Here is a 17365-nt window from a genome sequence, read left to right on the forward strand (position 1 = left end):
TATTATTCATTAAAATAAGGAAAACAATAGGAAGAGGGCCAACTTTGAGTGCTTTTTTTAATGGAAAAGAATTGGTAAATTTAGGTTCAAACACTGAGTTTCAGGTACCTGTGACCCATTCAGAGGAAGACATATAGGCAACTGTGATAAGGGCCTAGAATTTTGGAGAGGAGATAATCCCAGAGATATAATTTGGAAATCATCAATTTATTTGTTGAAGCACCCTGGATAAGGCAGTTCATAAAATTTATAGATAGAGAAAAGTAGAAAGTCAGGAATGGAAATATGTCCCCAGTCATGGCAGACCTATAGTTTTGATTTATCCCAGGCTGATAGGAGACTCCTTTGGACTGGTGTAATCCTAAACCTGGACCCTGAGCATTGCTCTAAACCCTACTTCTCTTACTCTAACTCTTACTCTGCCAGTACCCACAATTCTGGAGATGACTTTGATGGTCCTAGAACTACCCAAATAAATATTGCCTTATTTGTATACAGAGTATCTCAAACTTCCTAGAACACTCTATCTCTCTCATCACCACCAGAATAGCGACTCTATTTTCCCAAGTGCCTTAGGCACTCCACAACCAATTTACCCCCAAGGTGACACAAAGCCTTTGTTATCATTGGCTGTCTTAGCCCTGAGAAAGGTGAGGTCCTCAATGAGACAGGAGGCAGGCACTCTTTGGGATCCTTCTGCCTTATTTTTTCTCAAAGTACACAGCTCACTGGAACTGCCTGTCTGCCTAGGGCACAAGGAACACAGAGCAAGTTCATTGCCATTTGGTTAACAGTTTCCTATGGAAATAATTGGGACAGACCAAGTTCATTGCCATTTGGTTAACAGTTTTCTATGGAAATAATTGGGGTAGGAGCCAGCCCCAACCTTTGGGGGGGTGGCATTTACTAGTATGCTAAAAGAAAAAACTTACCATGAATTTAAAGCATTAATTCCTAGAAAATTAGGAAGACAGATTAGCAAACATAAACTGTTTTCATGTAGAAAGGCAATTTTATCTTATGCCATTCACTTTGGGTTTGAAATTTAAAAATTTAAAATTTAAAAAATTAGTTTGAATTTTAAAGCTTCCTTTTTTTTCTGATTCCCATGTAATGATCAACTATGTAATAATTACAGATAAGACTGCTCAAAGCCTGTCTTCTGTAAAGCACACGGTTATTCGGTCTCTCCAAAAGACAATAAAATTACAATGATGAAGATAGCATCTCTTTTCTTTGAAAAGATACAGGAAAAAAGAAAAAAGACCGGAGGTCGAGGAGAGTGTTTACTCTGTGGTTTGAGTTGAACTTTCCCCTTTGCTACAGCGCATTGTATTAAATCCTGGTTCTGTCCATATGAAACTGTCATTTTGTTTTGTCAGCTGCTGACATTCCACTTTCTCTGGACTACACATGCTGGTCTTTATGTGGTCCCTCATTGACAGGTGCAAACACTGGACTGCTGAACAATAGATGGAGGTGGATATGAATAGCAATGTTAATATGAAAGTAGGAAAATGTAAATTAAATAATCATAAAGGCAATATCAAATTTGTGATTATGAATAACTGATAAGTATTTCTCATTGTATTTTGAATTTACATAGATTTATAACTAAAAGCTCATAAGATTCATTAATAATGGAGTCTGTGCTTCTTACATTTGTTAACACTTCGGATACTTTTTTAAAAAATTAATAATCTAAAATTAGGAGTCAATAGTCTGGGTTTGTAATAACAGATGAAGCACAATTATGTTTATTAACTACCGTAAGAGATACCATATTCCTTACCATATTCTCATGTCTCTGTTCTCTTTTTTTCTTATCAAGAGTCATTCTATTCTTCTATTTCTCTTATTTTATATGACCATCCCTCTTCTGAAATTGTGGCCATTCTTTTTTTTTTAATTGTTTCTTTTTAATTAATCTATTATGTCTAAATGGATTCTAACTGACAGTAGAATCCATTTAGTCATAACTTGGCCATTCTTTCTGGACTAAGTGAAAAGTAATTTTGCTTCTTTGTTTCTTTCCCTTTAAAGTATTAAATATATTACTATCAAAACAATCTTCCTGATTTATCATAAAAAAGATGATTTTCCCTCCCAAAAGAGTCACTAATTTTAATTTTTATATTAACTTCTTTTTTAGCCTTCCAACAAACAGCTACTTTTGAACACCAATAATGTCCCCATGCTTGGAGGTTGGTGAGTTAAGAAGGAAGAGTTAGAAACACAGGGAAAGAGGAGACCCAGCCTTGCATTCTTAAAATTTGGGCAGAAGAGACTTGAGAATTAGGAACACTGAGGATAAGAGATGAGGCTGTGTGCCATTAAACACTTCTCACAGAGGCTGAAAGTCAGAAAAAAAGTTATGACTTTTGAGTTTTCCAAAAAAATCACTAAGTTAGGGAAATCTTTCAAAAACAGGACAAGACTTTCCTCATTCGATGTGCTCCATGGATTCTACTGCAGATCTGCCAAGGAGCTCTGAATCATTTTGGAAGAATGATCAAAATGTGAAGCCATGTAGGATCCATGCTTGTCTGGGCTTTGTGCAAATCTCAAATGTGTCTTCTTGAAGATCCAGTAGACTACAAAAGTCCAAGTGGGCTTTTCTCCTCATCCAATCCCAGAGCCTCCTGAACGTTCTTTTCAATAACGATAATCAGATACATAGCAGTAGCATACATATCTTCTATTAAATTATCCAATCTAAAAACTATAATAAGTATACTTCCACGGTGAAATGTCTCTATTAAAGATAATGAAGCCATTGTATAATATAGCAAAGGAACAGAAATTGTGTCTCAGCAGGGCACTTGTAAATTGACAGGGATTGGCTAAGCAAATAGTGCTAATTCTGTGATTGAAATATTGGACATAATTGATTATAGATATTAAGTGGCATGGAACAATGTTCCCCAGATTGTGTTGAATGTGCAAAGTCACAATACTAGTATAAAAGAAAGGCCACAAGAGGCTTATAATGGCTATCTTTGGGAGGCAGGATTTCTTTTTTGTTTTCTTCTTTTGATATTTCTTTTTTGAGACAATTTTGTACAGTGAATATGGATATGTTCATATGTTTTATATGTAAAAATTTCAGGTGTCTGGCTTCTACTTAGAAAGCAAAAAATGGCACTTCAACACAAACAGTAAGAAAAGTCCAAATGACAGCTGAACTCATCAGAGAGCTGACGTCACACCCAAGTAACCTGAATTTTATCAGAGAGGCAGGAAATGTTAAAAAGAGTAAAATGGAAAAACTAGAAATAAAAAAGACAACAATGAAGAATTTTGATGGGCTTATCATAGGCTCTATACAGCTGAGGAAAACAATTCCTGAATTTGAAGATAGAGTTTTTAAAAATTTCACAAACTGAAATAGAGAAAAACAAGCAATTCAAAGTGAATGAGCAGATCATAAAAGAGTTCTGTAAAAATATCAAATAATCTAACATAGACACAGTCATGTGTCATGGGTTTCACTGATACTTTGGTTCATGGTGGGGGTGCTGCGCATATCATAGTATATACTGTATGAACTAGGTGTAGAGTAGCCTATATCATCTAAGTTTATGTAAGCATACTTCATAATGTTTGCACAGCAACAAAATCATCTAACAATGCATCTCTCAAAACATATTCCCATGATTAAGTGATACATGATTGTATTTGAAAGCAAAGGTGTAATTAAAGATTATAGTCAGAAGTTAATGAAAGACAGCAAGCTACAAATTCAAGAAACTGAATCAGGATAAAGAGAAAGAAAAGATAAACTCTTGAAGTTATTCCAAAATAAAAGATACATTATAGACACAGAAACTAAATTTACAGCAGGCTTCTTTGTCAGAGAATATGTAAGCCAAAAGAAATGTAGTCATGTCATCAAACTATTATAAGAAAACAAAACTCCCAACCAAAACTTCTATGCTCATAAACATAGGTTTCAAAAATGGAGGTGAAATAAAGGTTATTTTTCAGACACAAGCAACAACCAAGAATTCATTGCCATCAGACCAAAAGAGAATATGATACCAGACAGAAACTTAGACCTACAGAAAGAAATTAAACCTTCAGAAATGGTCTAATTGGCATCAAATACCAATCTTGCCAAGACAAATTCTATCAATTTGTTACCTCAAAAAATATCTATATTACAAACTTTAAATGTTTTTGAAGGGTAAAACTGTACCTTTGATGGAAACATTAGAAAAGATTATCCAAAGGCATTTGGAGCAAGATGCATGGACAGATATGAGTTTTATAGTAGCATTTTGGAGAGCTCTTAAAAAAGACTCTTTATTGCTGAAGACTAAGATATTTAGTGGGAGAGTTCCAAAGGTTCCTAACAAATTGAAGTAGATTTTTTTATTTTAAAAAATTAAAAAAAATTTGTTCTAGGTGAGGAGCCACTTCATATGCCACCAGCACAACCTCGCGGCACCGTGAGGATCTGGCTGCCCACCTTGTCCTGTCTGCTGTATCCTCTGACTTGTTCCAACAATCTGTTAAAACAAGGCGGATTACTATGAAGTTCTAGGCTGCAGAGACATACCTCACCCAAGGAGATGAAAAAGGAATATCGGAAACTGGCACTAAAGTGGCATCCAGCTTAAAAAAATCCTGAGCATAAAGAAGAAGTAGAGAGAAAATTCCAACAAGTAGCTGAGACATAGAAGGTGTTATCAGATGCCAAAAAAGGGGGCATCTATGATAAGTATGGCAAAGAAGGCTTAAATGGTGGAGGTGGGGGTGGAAGTCATTGTGACAGTCCATTTGAGTTTGGCTTCACATCTGGAAATTTTTTGGTGAAAGGGACCTATTTTTGTGCCACTTCTTTGAAAACCCTTTTGAAGATTTTTTGGGGGAACCAAAGGGGTCCCTGAGGAAGCAGAAACCAAGGCATGGGCTTTTGTTTCACTGCTTTCAGTGGATTTCCATCATTTGGAGGTGGATTTTCTTCACTTGGGTCACTAGATCATGGTGGCCTTACTTCATTCTCTTCTACATCATATGGCGGCAGTGGGTTGGGTAACTTTAAATCTATATCAACTTCTACCAACATAGTAATTGGGAGAAAAATCACTACAAAAAGAATTGTTGAGAATGATGAAGAAAGAGTACAAGTTGAAGAAGATGGCCAGTTAAAGTCCTTAACGATAAATGGTAAGGGGCAGCTGCTACTCCAGGATAACAAGTAATTCAATGCACTCATTTAACAGAAATGTTAAACTATTAAAAAAGCACCATTTGAAAACTAACAGGAACATTTTTTTTAAGATTTCAGATGAATTTAACTTTTAATATAATTGTACCTAATCTAGAGTATTTATAAACAGCTCATCAGAACCCCTATGTGTCATAGATTTTTGAATTTATTATTGGGACCACACAATAGGACCATATTTTTTTTGTCTTTAAAATTGTTGTAATCCCTGTATGCACTTTGTTTTTTTATTAAATGTGATCCAAGGTGAGCCTTGACTTTGAGTAGTGCTACTACAAGATTGTATCCTAACATCAGCATGGATCTGCTTTCCATTGTGTTTGACATGTAAGCCAACTTCAGCCTGCTGGGAGCTAACATTGCCAGGATGAGTCACCTATAGAAATATTTCTTCCCCAAGTATTTAGTAATGAAAGATATTAATGCATTCATGGTAATACATTTCTGGTTTAATATAAATTTAAGGATGTTTTCTAGTTGTGCATGAATGCTGGCAACTTAGTAAAGTTTTGACAATTGTTTAAATATGTAATGTTAAGCCTTAGGTTTAAAAAAGCTGGTAAACTGGGTCTTTGTCATTTGCTTTAAAAAAAAAAGAAATGTGAAAAAAATTGTTCTAATTAGTTATACATGCAACAGCTTTTTAAAATTTAATTTTTAGTTTTAGGTAGACATAATATCTTTATTTTACATTTATGTGGTCCTGGGGATCAAACCCAGAGCCTCATGCATATAAGGCGAGCGCTCTACTACTGACTCTACCACTGAGGCACAACCCCAGCCCCGTGCATCAGCTTTTTATTGATTACTTCTCAACCAGCTGTTGAGAAGTACTTCAGTCTAAAATATTTTCTGTTGATTTTTAAGATTCTGTTCTCCTAACTCTTCCAATGGTTATATAAAAATCTCAATCCTTGGGCTGGGGATGTGGCTCAAGCGGTAGCGAGCACGCCTGGCATGCGTGCGGCCCGGGTTCGATCCTCAGCACCACATACCAACAAAGATGTTGTGTCCACCGAGAACTAAAAAATAAATATTAAAAATTCTCTCTCTCTATCTCTCTCTCTCTCTCCTCTCTCACTCTCTCTTTAAAAAAAAAATCTCAATCCTTATATTGATGTCTTTCTAATCTTTTTTTAAGATCTTTTTTTAAGATCATCTTGAAAGTATGCTTATGATTTACTTAATGTGAACCAGATAGAAATGTTATATATTTTGATTGGAATCCACTTGCATATTCTCAAATTTATACTTGAGGTTGTTTAAGCTCATGTCCAGGTCTGGTAACATGAATTTAAATGCATACTGTATATATGCAATCACTGAGTCAAGTGAAGTCCATAACATTCATGGCATTGGGTATAGATGATTCTTTTTTTCTATTCTACATCTTTAAATTCATTTTCCATTCCAGTTCAGGAAGAGAAAAAGGAATTATTTGCAACTAATGTGATGAGAATCATGGACTTCAGTTAATCTGGTGACTGAAGTGTGTGTGTGTGTGTGTGTATGTATACATTCAATAGAGAAATGATTCCCACACTGAGATTGGTGAAGTAGATCCTCAAGCTATTTTTAAGAGTTTTGAAGCTTAAATAAGTGTGTGCCTTTGTTCCTTAATTAAGCTGCACAGGCTAATAAAATTTAACTCTTTGTATTTACCTAGAATTAAATCAGTTTAGTGAGATATTAATAATTATCTGAGGTTGTTCAGATATACAAATTGGAAATAATATGTGATAAGTAAGTAAAGTAAAACAAATAACCTTAATAAGTTCAGTTTTCTGTTTTGTTTTGGTTTGGTTTTGATACCAGGAATCGAACTCTGATGCGCTTAACCACTGAACTATATCCCCAGCCCATTTTTTATTTTTTTATTTTGAGACAGGGCCTCACTAAATTGCTGAGGCTGTCTTTGAACTTTCCTCCTGCGTTAGCCTCCCAAGCTGCTGGGATACAGGTGTGCGCCACAGCGCCCAGCTCAAGTTCATTTGCCTTGACAGAGATTGCATTAAAGGAAAAGAAAACAAACAGGGTTTTAAATGAAGAAAAGTTTAACAACCATCATCAACTCCTAAAGAAAAAATATGGGTTGTATTTTAACGTCTATTGATGAGTTTCCAGGTTGGAAAGGTGGGACCTGAAGAATCTAGGGCTGAAGACACCAGGATTGGAGAAACTGACAAGTTGGTAGAACTGGATTCAAAATGACTGGCCAACAGTCCAATGCCAGCGTCAGAAGGGTACAGCCATCTTTGGCCTGGCTCTGGCAAACATTGATACCGAAAGAGTTCACAGCACACAGCACCAAGCAGCAGCATTGGCATGTGCAATAATGGCAATCAGGATGAGTGACAGCATGTCAAATGCTCAGTCTTCTGGGGAGAAAGACCCAAGACTAGGCAAATGACCTAGTGTTCAGGGCTAGCCTCAGCTCCCAGTGGGAACTGGAGCGAAACCCACAGCTGAACCCCAGATAAGTGGAACAAAGCAGCACCATGTCACAAGAGGTAAAATGGGTCCCTGTGTGTCCAGCATGACGCTTATGTTACCACCCAGTCAATGTCACATGCAGTCAGAACCTAGCATCTGCCCACTGCTGAGAGTATGTGGGGAAAAACGGGAAATTATCCAAATCTCAGATTTATCTATTCCTGACTTACAGAGCAAAATCTTTAGTCCTTAATTTAAATTATGCTAAAATAATATGAACTTCACAAATAAAATATTATGATTGTTTTTCAGCAAAATAAAGAAGAGAAAAAGCACAAAATCCCTCAAGTGATGTTTAACAAATAATATTTTTTCATTTGTGCAACAAATATTAAATATTATTTTCACCAAGATATTTTCAGCTCCAAATATATTTAGAAAGTATATACTTAATTCATCATTATTTTAATTACTTTAGTTCATTTATATACTTATATCCCAGAATATAACAATGTAGAATATAAGAGTTACCTTTCAGTTGAATCTTAAATAAGATATTGCTCAGGTTTCAATTTTGGCCTCTGAGATCAGACTCTAAAGATGAATTCACTTTAAATGTGGCAAATTAAAATTTTGATTTTAAAATAAAACAAGTAATTGTGGTGTGTGATTTCAATTATCTCCACATTTTCAAGTTATTTATGCTAATGAAACAAAATCCAGTATGATAAGTGAAATTTTTGTGTCAACATAGTCCACCAAAATACAGCAGGCACCTTTGACAACCTCTGAGGACCACGCATGCGTGCAGATCATTCTCTCTCTCTCTCTCTCTCTCTCTCTCTCTCTCTCTCTCTCTCTCTCTCTCTATTACTCAATTGCTCAAAGTTGCCAGATCAAGAATGAGCAAAGGGCTGCCTTTCTCACATTGCTCTGAAAAACCATTAACAGCTTGATTTATCAGGCCAGGCCAAAAGAATGAAATAATCAAACAATGAACAGTTTCTATTATTTTCTTTTCTGTTACAGTTTATTTTAAATTTCATGTGCAATTTAACCAAACAAAAGTGTGGCATGGAGAGGAATTGTAAATTTCAGAAGGCAATAGTTTTCCTTTACCTGCCTAGTCTACAATAATAATTCTATCTCCTATAATTAATAATTTTCTAAAAAATTACTAGCTTGAAGGCTGACCATGGTCAGAATCACAAAATGATTGCAAAAAAATATTTTACTGAACATTTCTTGAATGTTAAAAACAATATTCTAGAGCTTTTATTCAAGTCTTTTGTCTGGACAAACTGCTTTATTGCGAGAACTCAAGAATGGGAACACAATTGACTTTGTCCCTTGTCCCATTTCCCACACAGAAGGGCCCTGATGCTTTCTGCAGATCTAAGCACACACCATATGTTCCATCCATATAGACCAGGTTAACTCATGGAAGCTCAGAAGTCTTCCAGGGAAGCATTTACTGGGTGCAACCTTAATTAACTAATTATTTAGGGTAGGGTTAGGAGGGGGAGGAAAACCTGGGAATCAAATTTAACCTTGATACGTGAAACCTCAGTATTTGAAACGTTTTACAGATATCAAAAAATAAACGTAACCCAAGGGCACTGTACAAACACAAATTTTATGTTGTGAAATCTTGCATACATAGAAATCAGACGGCAATGTTCATATCATGTTTTTCAGACTGGCTAAACACTCAGTTTATCACTGAGTGCTCCGCTGTGTGCACCATGTGCCCTGTTCCCACCGAATGACACAGATTTCAAAAAATAAGTATGATTAATGAGATAAGTTAAATGACTGATGTAAAAAGTTCCTGCAGCAAGCTCTCCATTTGGTCATTTACACATAGTAAATATTGTAAAACCCTTTAAAGATAATTTTTAAGAGGCCCAGCTACCTCTATAGAATTAGAAGCAGAAAAATTATAACTGGAGTATGTATGTATAGTGTTAATATACACTGACGAATTAGCCACATATATAGGAGAGCTTATAAGAACAGAAATAGTATCAATATTATTGTTAACAATAATAATGTATAATGTATGCATATTATATAACGACAGGATTAATAGTAGGGAAGACCTAGAAAAATATATTTCACTTTACAATGGAGTCAATTAATATAAAGATGAAAATAACAGCTTAGGCCACCTTCCCCTCCCCCAGTCCAATTTTTACTTATTGTTACACATTAACTTCAGAGTCTCTCCAGCAGACAAAATGTACTGTTAAGCTCTGGAAAAATCCAGATAACAATCATTACAGTCAGAAGAAAAGAGTGTGGCACTAGAGAAAAGCCTATCGAAATGACACCTCCTCAGACAGAGATCCTAAGTCATCTTTGTCTTTTCTTTTTTGGTGCATTTTTAGTGGGGGGGAACACAGCGGGTATCTCCACCCCTCATGCCTCTGACTTCAGATGCTCAGGATCTATCTGTAAATTGAGGACACTGGAGCTTCTGAGCTGGAATTCTAGGGCTCCTGTTGTGGAGACTTGGGAGCCTTCTGCTATGGCTGCCCCCTGCTGCTGGGATTTTGAGATGGGAGGCTCAGCTGCTTTGCCCCCATTGCTGGCCCCACTGTGCAGTCCTTCCAGGCCCTTCTAGAGCCTCTGACCACAGACCCCTGCCACATAACCGATTTCATGGCCACCAACTTAGCCTTCTGAGATGATATGCTGCCTGGCCACAGGCTCAACAAGTCCAAAGCTTGAGACTGGAGCCCCTTGAAACCGGCTAAGTCCTGGACACATCCCGACAAAAAAAATTTCTTAAATAACTAAGTGCTTAAGTTGTTTTTCAGAAGAACCTCCAGAATTTACTCAAGGACCTTTGAAGCTGGCTTTTCAAGAATGGACATGCGCAGGCAGAGCCAGCTCATCTGGTCCCAATGACCTTTTCACCACACAAGCTCAAAATCCCTGCGGCAGAACACAGCTCCCCAGTGGAAAAAGAAACGAGCAACCTGTCAAGAGAGACGATGACCCTTTGGCTCCTGTGCAAAAAAGCTTAAAACTTCCCCTTCTCGCCACCCAATCAACAAGCAGCTTTTTCTCCCTCACTTCCTAGGAACACTGACATCCTCTTGGGAAAGACTAAAAAGGGCATGCTGGGTAACAGCCAGATCTAGGTGAGATTCAGGTGTGTTGAGATGGTCATCCTGGTTGATGCTGGGCTCTGGGATGTGAGGCAGTGGTTGTATTAGAGCCCACAGGACAGGTGCACACCTAGATGTCATGAAAGGTGGTTGGGGGGGGGCAATGTAAGCAGTTCTTACCTCTTGAGGAGGCTCTTCCTTTGTAGTTTTCTTTGAAAGCTTCACTTTTTTAGTCCTAACAGGTGATGTACTACGAGCGGCAGCAGAGCGTGGCCTCAAAGGTGTCGTACTCCTGGGTAAAGTCCCAGAATGGGAGGGCCACGGGGACAAAGAGCCTTCTCTTCCCCAGCCTGTTTTCAGGTTCTGACACACAAAAAGAACCAACTTAGTCATTCTCATGTCATTCCTCAGATCTATGCTCTCTTCCCTCCCCTGAGTGGGAAACTCTGAGTTGAAGTTTTCAGTCCCAAAGGGCCTGACTCTGTTCTTGCTCCCAAGGTCTGCCCTGGCCTGGCTCAATTTGCAGGCTGGGTGCAAGTCTCTACCCGTCCCCCCACCCCAACCATGAATCCTAGCATTCCAAGACACACATGCCAACAGACTGATGTGCTTTGGAAGCACCTGGGAAGGCAGGGTCCCTGTGGAGTGGGATGAGGTGATAGCTTGAGATTGTATCAGGGTGGGCTGGAGTAAGGGGAATAGGAGGAAGGAAGGAAGGGCAGGGTGTGGAGCCAGAGGAGCAGCCTACAGACAACACCTTGACCTGGCTGGTTTGCTCCTCGGCTCACTTTCTCTCTCCTCCACCTGTGCTCAACAGTCAGTTCCTTGTTACCTATTCATACCTCTTGCTCTACTTTCAAGCATTTTTCTGTTTTAAACCCCAACATCAAACAGTGGAAAGCCTCAGCACAGTATGCATAGATTCTCTAACCCAGATGCCAAGAGAAGGGAGGCACAGAACAGATGGAGAGAGAGATTGATTGATTAAATACAAATCCTGACACTTACACTATCGTACTTTTTTCTAAGCTCCATGTCTTCTTTCTGTTTATTAATCTGTGAAATGAAAGACCATATTATTTTTTATCGTTTGTGAAAATTACAAAGGAGAATTTTTTAAAATCTTAAGCAACAAAAGAGTAGCACTTAAAACTATTTCACTGTAGAAACTATTATAGAAATCTGAGCTGGGCTGGGGATGTGGCTCAACTGGTAGCGCGCTCGCCTGGAGTGCGTGCGTGCGGCCCGGGTTCGATCCTCAGCACCACATACCAACAAAGATGTTGTGTCTGCCAAGAACTAAAAAATAAATATTAAAAATAAAAAAATTCTCTTCTCTCTCTCTCTCTTTAAAAATAAAAAAAAAGAAATCTGAGCTATATTATTGAATGTGAATTAGAAGAAAAACAAATTTGTATCTGGAATAAAAAGCACCTAAAAATAAGTGAATTATATATATTTAAAGTTGTTAGCATTTATTTATTGCTTTAAGAATAACAGATTATAGGGACACATATTAATTATTTATGAGGTGATAATTTGATACATTATCATAATAGGTATAAATCCAAGGCCTTATTTTAATATTTTGAAAAATTAAGAATTTAATAGTGAATCTTCATAAAATAATAAAATTTTACTTTAAAATTAATTAATGTTAATTTCCAGGCACAAAAGCATTGTATCAGAAAAGTACTACCAATCAATGCTTCAATAATTTTAAGATTTTTTTCATAGCATGGATTTATGAATAATTATTTGAATTATGACTAAACTTATTTGAAATTAAATGATAGAACTAAAAGATGAGAAATACATTTAACGATTAATTTCATTGGTATCTGATTAACAACTATAATGGATATCCAAAAATCTTTCTCATCTTGAACATTGAGCAGAACACAATGAAAAGGTATAACAACTTTCAATCTGGGAGGTTAGTTACTAATGCCTATGAAGAACTGTATTATATGGTCTCAGTGGGTTTGAACTCAAGCCTAATACAGTTAAATTCCATTATGATGGTTTAAAAATAACTTTCTCCAAAATCTTCAAAAAATTATTTGCAAATTGAATCTAGCACTATATAAAAAGTATAAGAGATCATAACAAAGCAGAATTTTGCTTAGGAATACAAAATTGATTTAACATATAAAAACCACAGTATTTTTTCATATTATGGAATAAAAGGAAAAAAAAGCAATCATTTCCATAGCTTAAGAAACAGTCACTTATGATAAAAACTCAAAAAATTAGGGGACTCATAAAACTTGGCAAATGCTTTCCATGAAAAATTTATAGCTAAATCATACTTGATGATGAACTGATAAATTATACTCCCCTAAGATTGAGAACAAGACAAAACACTCATTTTCACCATTGCTATTCAACATTATATTGGAAGTCGTAGTTATTGTAACAAGACACTAAAAAGAAATAAAGCATACAGATCAGAATGAATAAGTAAAATTGTCACTGTTTACAGAAGATCTGATTACTTATATAGAAACTCACAAAGAACCTATGAAATTATTATGATAACTAATAAATTAATCCAGTAAGCCTGTAGGATACAAAGTTAAAATAAAAACAATTGTATTTTTGTATATCCAAGAACCAAACAATTAGAAATAAATTATAAAAACAATTTCAATTACAACAGCATCAAAAATATAAAATACTTAGGAATTTAACAAAAGATATGCAAGCCCTCTACCCTGAAAATGACAGTCCATGGCTAACAAAAATTAAAAGAGAACTAAATGAATATAAAATATTAATGAATATATATAATTTATATATTTATATATAATATATAATTTTATATTTATATATATCATGCTTATGGATTGAATGTCTCAGTCTATAATATATATGTCAATCCCTTCAAATTGAACTATATATCTATGTATTTATTTTAAAATTATTTTTAGTTATAAGTGAACACAATATCTTTATTTTATTTTTTTTTTTGTGGTGCTGAAGACTGAATCCAGTGCCTCACATTTGCAAAGTAAGTGGTCTACCACTGAACCACAATGGCAGCCAGAACTACAGATTTATTATAATCATAATCATGCCAATTCTTTTTTGGTAAAAACAGACAAGCTATTTCTAAAATCTACATAAGAATACAGAGGATCTAGAATTTTTAAGATGATTTTGAAAAAGAACAAAGTTGGAGGAGCTACTGCCCCTGACTTCAATACTCATTATAAAACTCTGTGGTACTAGCATACAGATTGAAAATCATTAGATTTGAATAGAGAACTTAAAAATACACTGTTTAATTTTTAACAAAGATGCCAAAGCCATCAATACAATGGAAGAAAAAGCTTTTCAACAAATAATGTTGGAACAAATGGATAACTTTTCTTGGGGAAAAAATAGAAATTTGACCCTCATACCATACACAAAAATTACTATGAACCATATTGTTAAACAAAAGACTAAAATCATAATAGCTTAAAAATCATAAAGGAATGTCCTCTTGACCTTAGGTTAGACAAAGCTTCTAAATATTTATAAAGGAATATTCATCAAAGAGAATAACAGGTAAATTAGACTTTAAAACAAAAACATTTTGTCATCAAAACACATTGTTAAAAAAATTATCAGAAAAAGCACAGCTGGGAAGAAAATATCTACAAAGCATGTATCTGAGAACAGACTGGATCCAAGAAACAACTTCTGGATTGTATTGTAGTCCCATGCTTAGTTTTTAATAATTGCCAAATGTTTCCCTAGTTATCTACTTTCTCTGTATCCTTGCCAACATTATTACCACTATTTTTTCTCTTTCAACTCAACAATTTCATAGGTGTGTAGTAATATCTTATTGATTTGCATTTCCCTCATTGTTAATATGGTTGAACATCTTTCATGTGTCTCTCCATTAAAACATCTGTTTGTGTCTTTGCCAAGTTTTTAATTGGAATGGTTTGTTTTGATTTTATTTTCCCCTGTTGAGTTTTTGGAGGTTTTTCATAATGTGATATTAGCCCTTTGTTAGAATATGTCTACAAAAATTTTCTCTTCCAAGTCTGCAGCTTATCTTTTCATCTGTTTCACATGTGTTTTTTTTTTTTGTTGTTGTTTTTGTTTTTTGTTTTTTTTCCTTTTGTGGGGATTGAACCTATGGGCACTTCACTAGTAAGCCACAGTCTTTTTTTTTTAATTTTTAGACAGGGTCTCTTTAAGTGGATGCAGCTGGCCAGGAACTTGTGCTCCTCCTGCCTGAGCCTCTGAGTTGCTGAGATTACAAATGTGTGCCACTGAACCTGGTTCACATGTGCTTTTATGTTGCAAAAGTTTGTAATTTTGATGACGTCTGTTTGGGTCACTTCAAAATTTGTATGTTGATTTAATACCAATACCAATGCAATGATTAGGAAAAGAAGTTTTAGAACTAAAATGGTCTAGATTAGGTCATGAAGGTAGGAGCCTCATCATGGGATTAGTGCCTGTTTAAGAGGAGGACAGGTGTCTCTGTCTCTTTCTTCCTTCATAAGCATGCTCGAGAAAAAGGTTAGGTAAGCATGCAGACAGGAGGAGTTGCCTTTAACTTATGAAACAGGCCTTCACCAGATACCAATGATGGCACTTTGGTCTGAAACTTCTAGCACTGTGAGAAATAAATGTTTGTTGTGGAAGATACTTACTGCCTAGTATTTTGTTACAGTAGCCTAAGTAGGCTAAGACAAAGTCCAATTTATCAATCTTTCCTTTTATGGATTGTGCTTTTGGTATTAGGCCTAAGAACTCTTGGCTCAGAGCTCTACATTCCAAAGATTTTCTTCTCTATTTTTCTAAATCTTTGTAATTTTGTATTTTACACATTGTTATGGTTTTGACATGAGGTGTTCCCCTAAAGCTCATGTGTGAGACAATGCAAGAATGTTCACAGGTGAAGTTATCAGATTATGAGATGTGTAACTTAACCAGTAGATTAATCCATTGATATGGATTAACTGGGTGGTAACTGTAGGTAGGTAGGGTGTGGCTGGAGAAGGCAGGTCACTGAGGACATAGGTTGCAGTCTATATTTTGTCTCTGGTGAGCAGAGGTCTCTCTGCTTCCTTGTTGTCATGTCTGGAGCTATTTTCCTGCACCACACCCTTCTGCCATGATGTTCTGCCGCATCTTGGGCCTAGAGCTAGGACTAGTCAGCCAAGGACGGACTGAACCTCTCCTCCACAACTTCTACTCTATTGGCCTCCCTTCTCTTATTGAGACACCTTGTTTATATTCGTTCTCTAGCTTCCATATAAGATAGAAAACATCCAACCCTTAACTTTCTGAGTCTGGCTTATCTGGCATGATGCTCTCCAGTTCCATCCATTTACCAGCAAATGATAATTTCTTTCTTCTTTTAAAAATATGAAACGCCGTATTTACTTCTATTATATTCTAGAGATTGGCTATATTTATCTTTATATAATATTTTACTTTGTGATTTTCTTATATAATTATTATCACTTTTACAATTTTAAATGTAATATATCTTTCATCCCCTTTTTTAGTCTACTTGTGACCATAGATCTAAAGAGAATCTTCCATTTTTTTAGATCTGATATAGTTAACCTATTATTATGTTTAATCTTCTTGGTCATGTTTGTGTTCTGATTAGTGTTACATAATAGTTTATTTATACTTAAATTACTGATGAGGAAGAACTTACTACTGTCGCTTTACAAGTTTTGTCTTATAGTTCTGTCTACTATTAACTAAACTTCCTTAATTTGTGTTTCATAAATTTATATGGTGAAATTTTTATTCCTGCCTATTACCTTTTTTTTATCTTCTATGTCTATTTTGTCATTACTTTGGGATTATATGAAGTTACTTAAAGGTACTTAAAAACACTATAAAGAAATAGTATAAACTACTTAGTTTCCACTATTTTTTAAACTGAACTAACTTTGGTTTTCTAAAACAATCAGTGTCTTTATATAACTTGTCATGATTTTATATTGATGTCAAACTGCTTTTATACCTTATACCCATTCACAGATATTTATGGTAATTTTATGCTTTATTTTTTCAAATTCTGTGGCAAAATTTTTTTGTGTAACACAAAAAAATAAACTCAGAAAAAGAGAAATTATATCCCATCTAATTCAAATGTGAAAAAAAAAAATGAAACATCTCATGAATGTGAATGTCATCCTTGAGCAGAGACCAGGCTAGTCTTCTCTCTAATGCCCAGTTTTTGTATATGTGCTGTCAAAGCAAACACTCTTCAACTGATTGTCAACAAAGGCATAAAAGCAGCTCAGTGGAGGAAAGCTAACCTTTTTAAAATAAGATGCTGGAGCAACTGGACAGTCATAGCCCAAAACAATAACCTCTACTTATACTGTACACTTTGAACAAACCTTTGTCAAAACCTTTGATGTTTTAAAACAGCTGGGGGTTGGACATTTTTTCCAAACAATTTTTTTTTTCTGCACAGATTTGCAGGATCATACAATTCTCCTTCTTTAACACTTTGATGTGATGAATTTTATTGATGAATCACAATGTGTGATTCTTTTCATAGGGTAGCAGGTTTGATTTACTAATATTTACTACTATCTTTGGT

At 35.5% G+C, this 17365-nt stretch overlaps 1 protein-coding gene and 1 non-coding gene across 2 annotated transcripts in view; both read right to left on the reverse strand.

Moving 5' to 3' along the window:
• Positions 1 to 17365, reverse strand: part of C9H10orf67 (chromosome 9 C10orf67 homolog) — a 125120-nt gene that overhangs the window by 35850 nt on the left and 71905 nt on the right. Inside the window, exons 9-10 of the mRNA XM_077802929.1 lie at positions 11775 to 11838; positions 5000 to 5091 (exon numbers count right to left, since the gene is read on the reverse strand). Coding sequence (XP_077659055.1) covers positions 5000 to 5091; positions 11775 to 11838 — 156 coding nt within the window. The remainder of the gene's footprint in view (positions 1 to 4999; positions 5092 to 11774; positions 11839 to 17365) is intronic.
• LOC113191458 (U6 spliceosomal RNA) lies at positions 16915 to 17020 on the reverse strand. The gene has a single exon (XR_003301880.1). It is a non-coding gene; the product is annotated as a U6 spliceosomal RNA (small nuclear RNA).

This window comes from Urocitellus parryii, chromosome 9 (assembly GCF_045843805.1).
Source record: "Urocitellus parryii isolate mUroPar1 chromosome 9, mUroPar1.hap1, whole genome shotgun sequence".
NCBI classification, from domain to species: domain Eukaryota; kingdom Metazoa; phylum Chordata; class Mammalia; order Rodentia; family Sciuridae; genus Urocitellus; species Urocitellus parryii.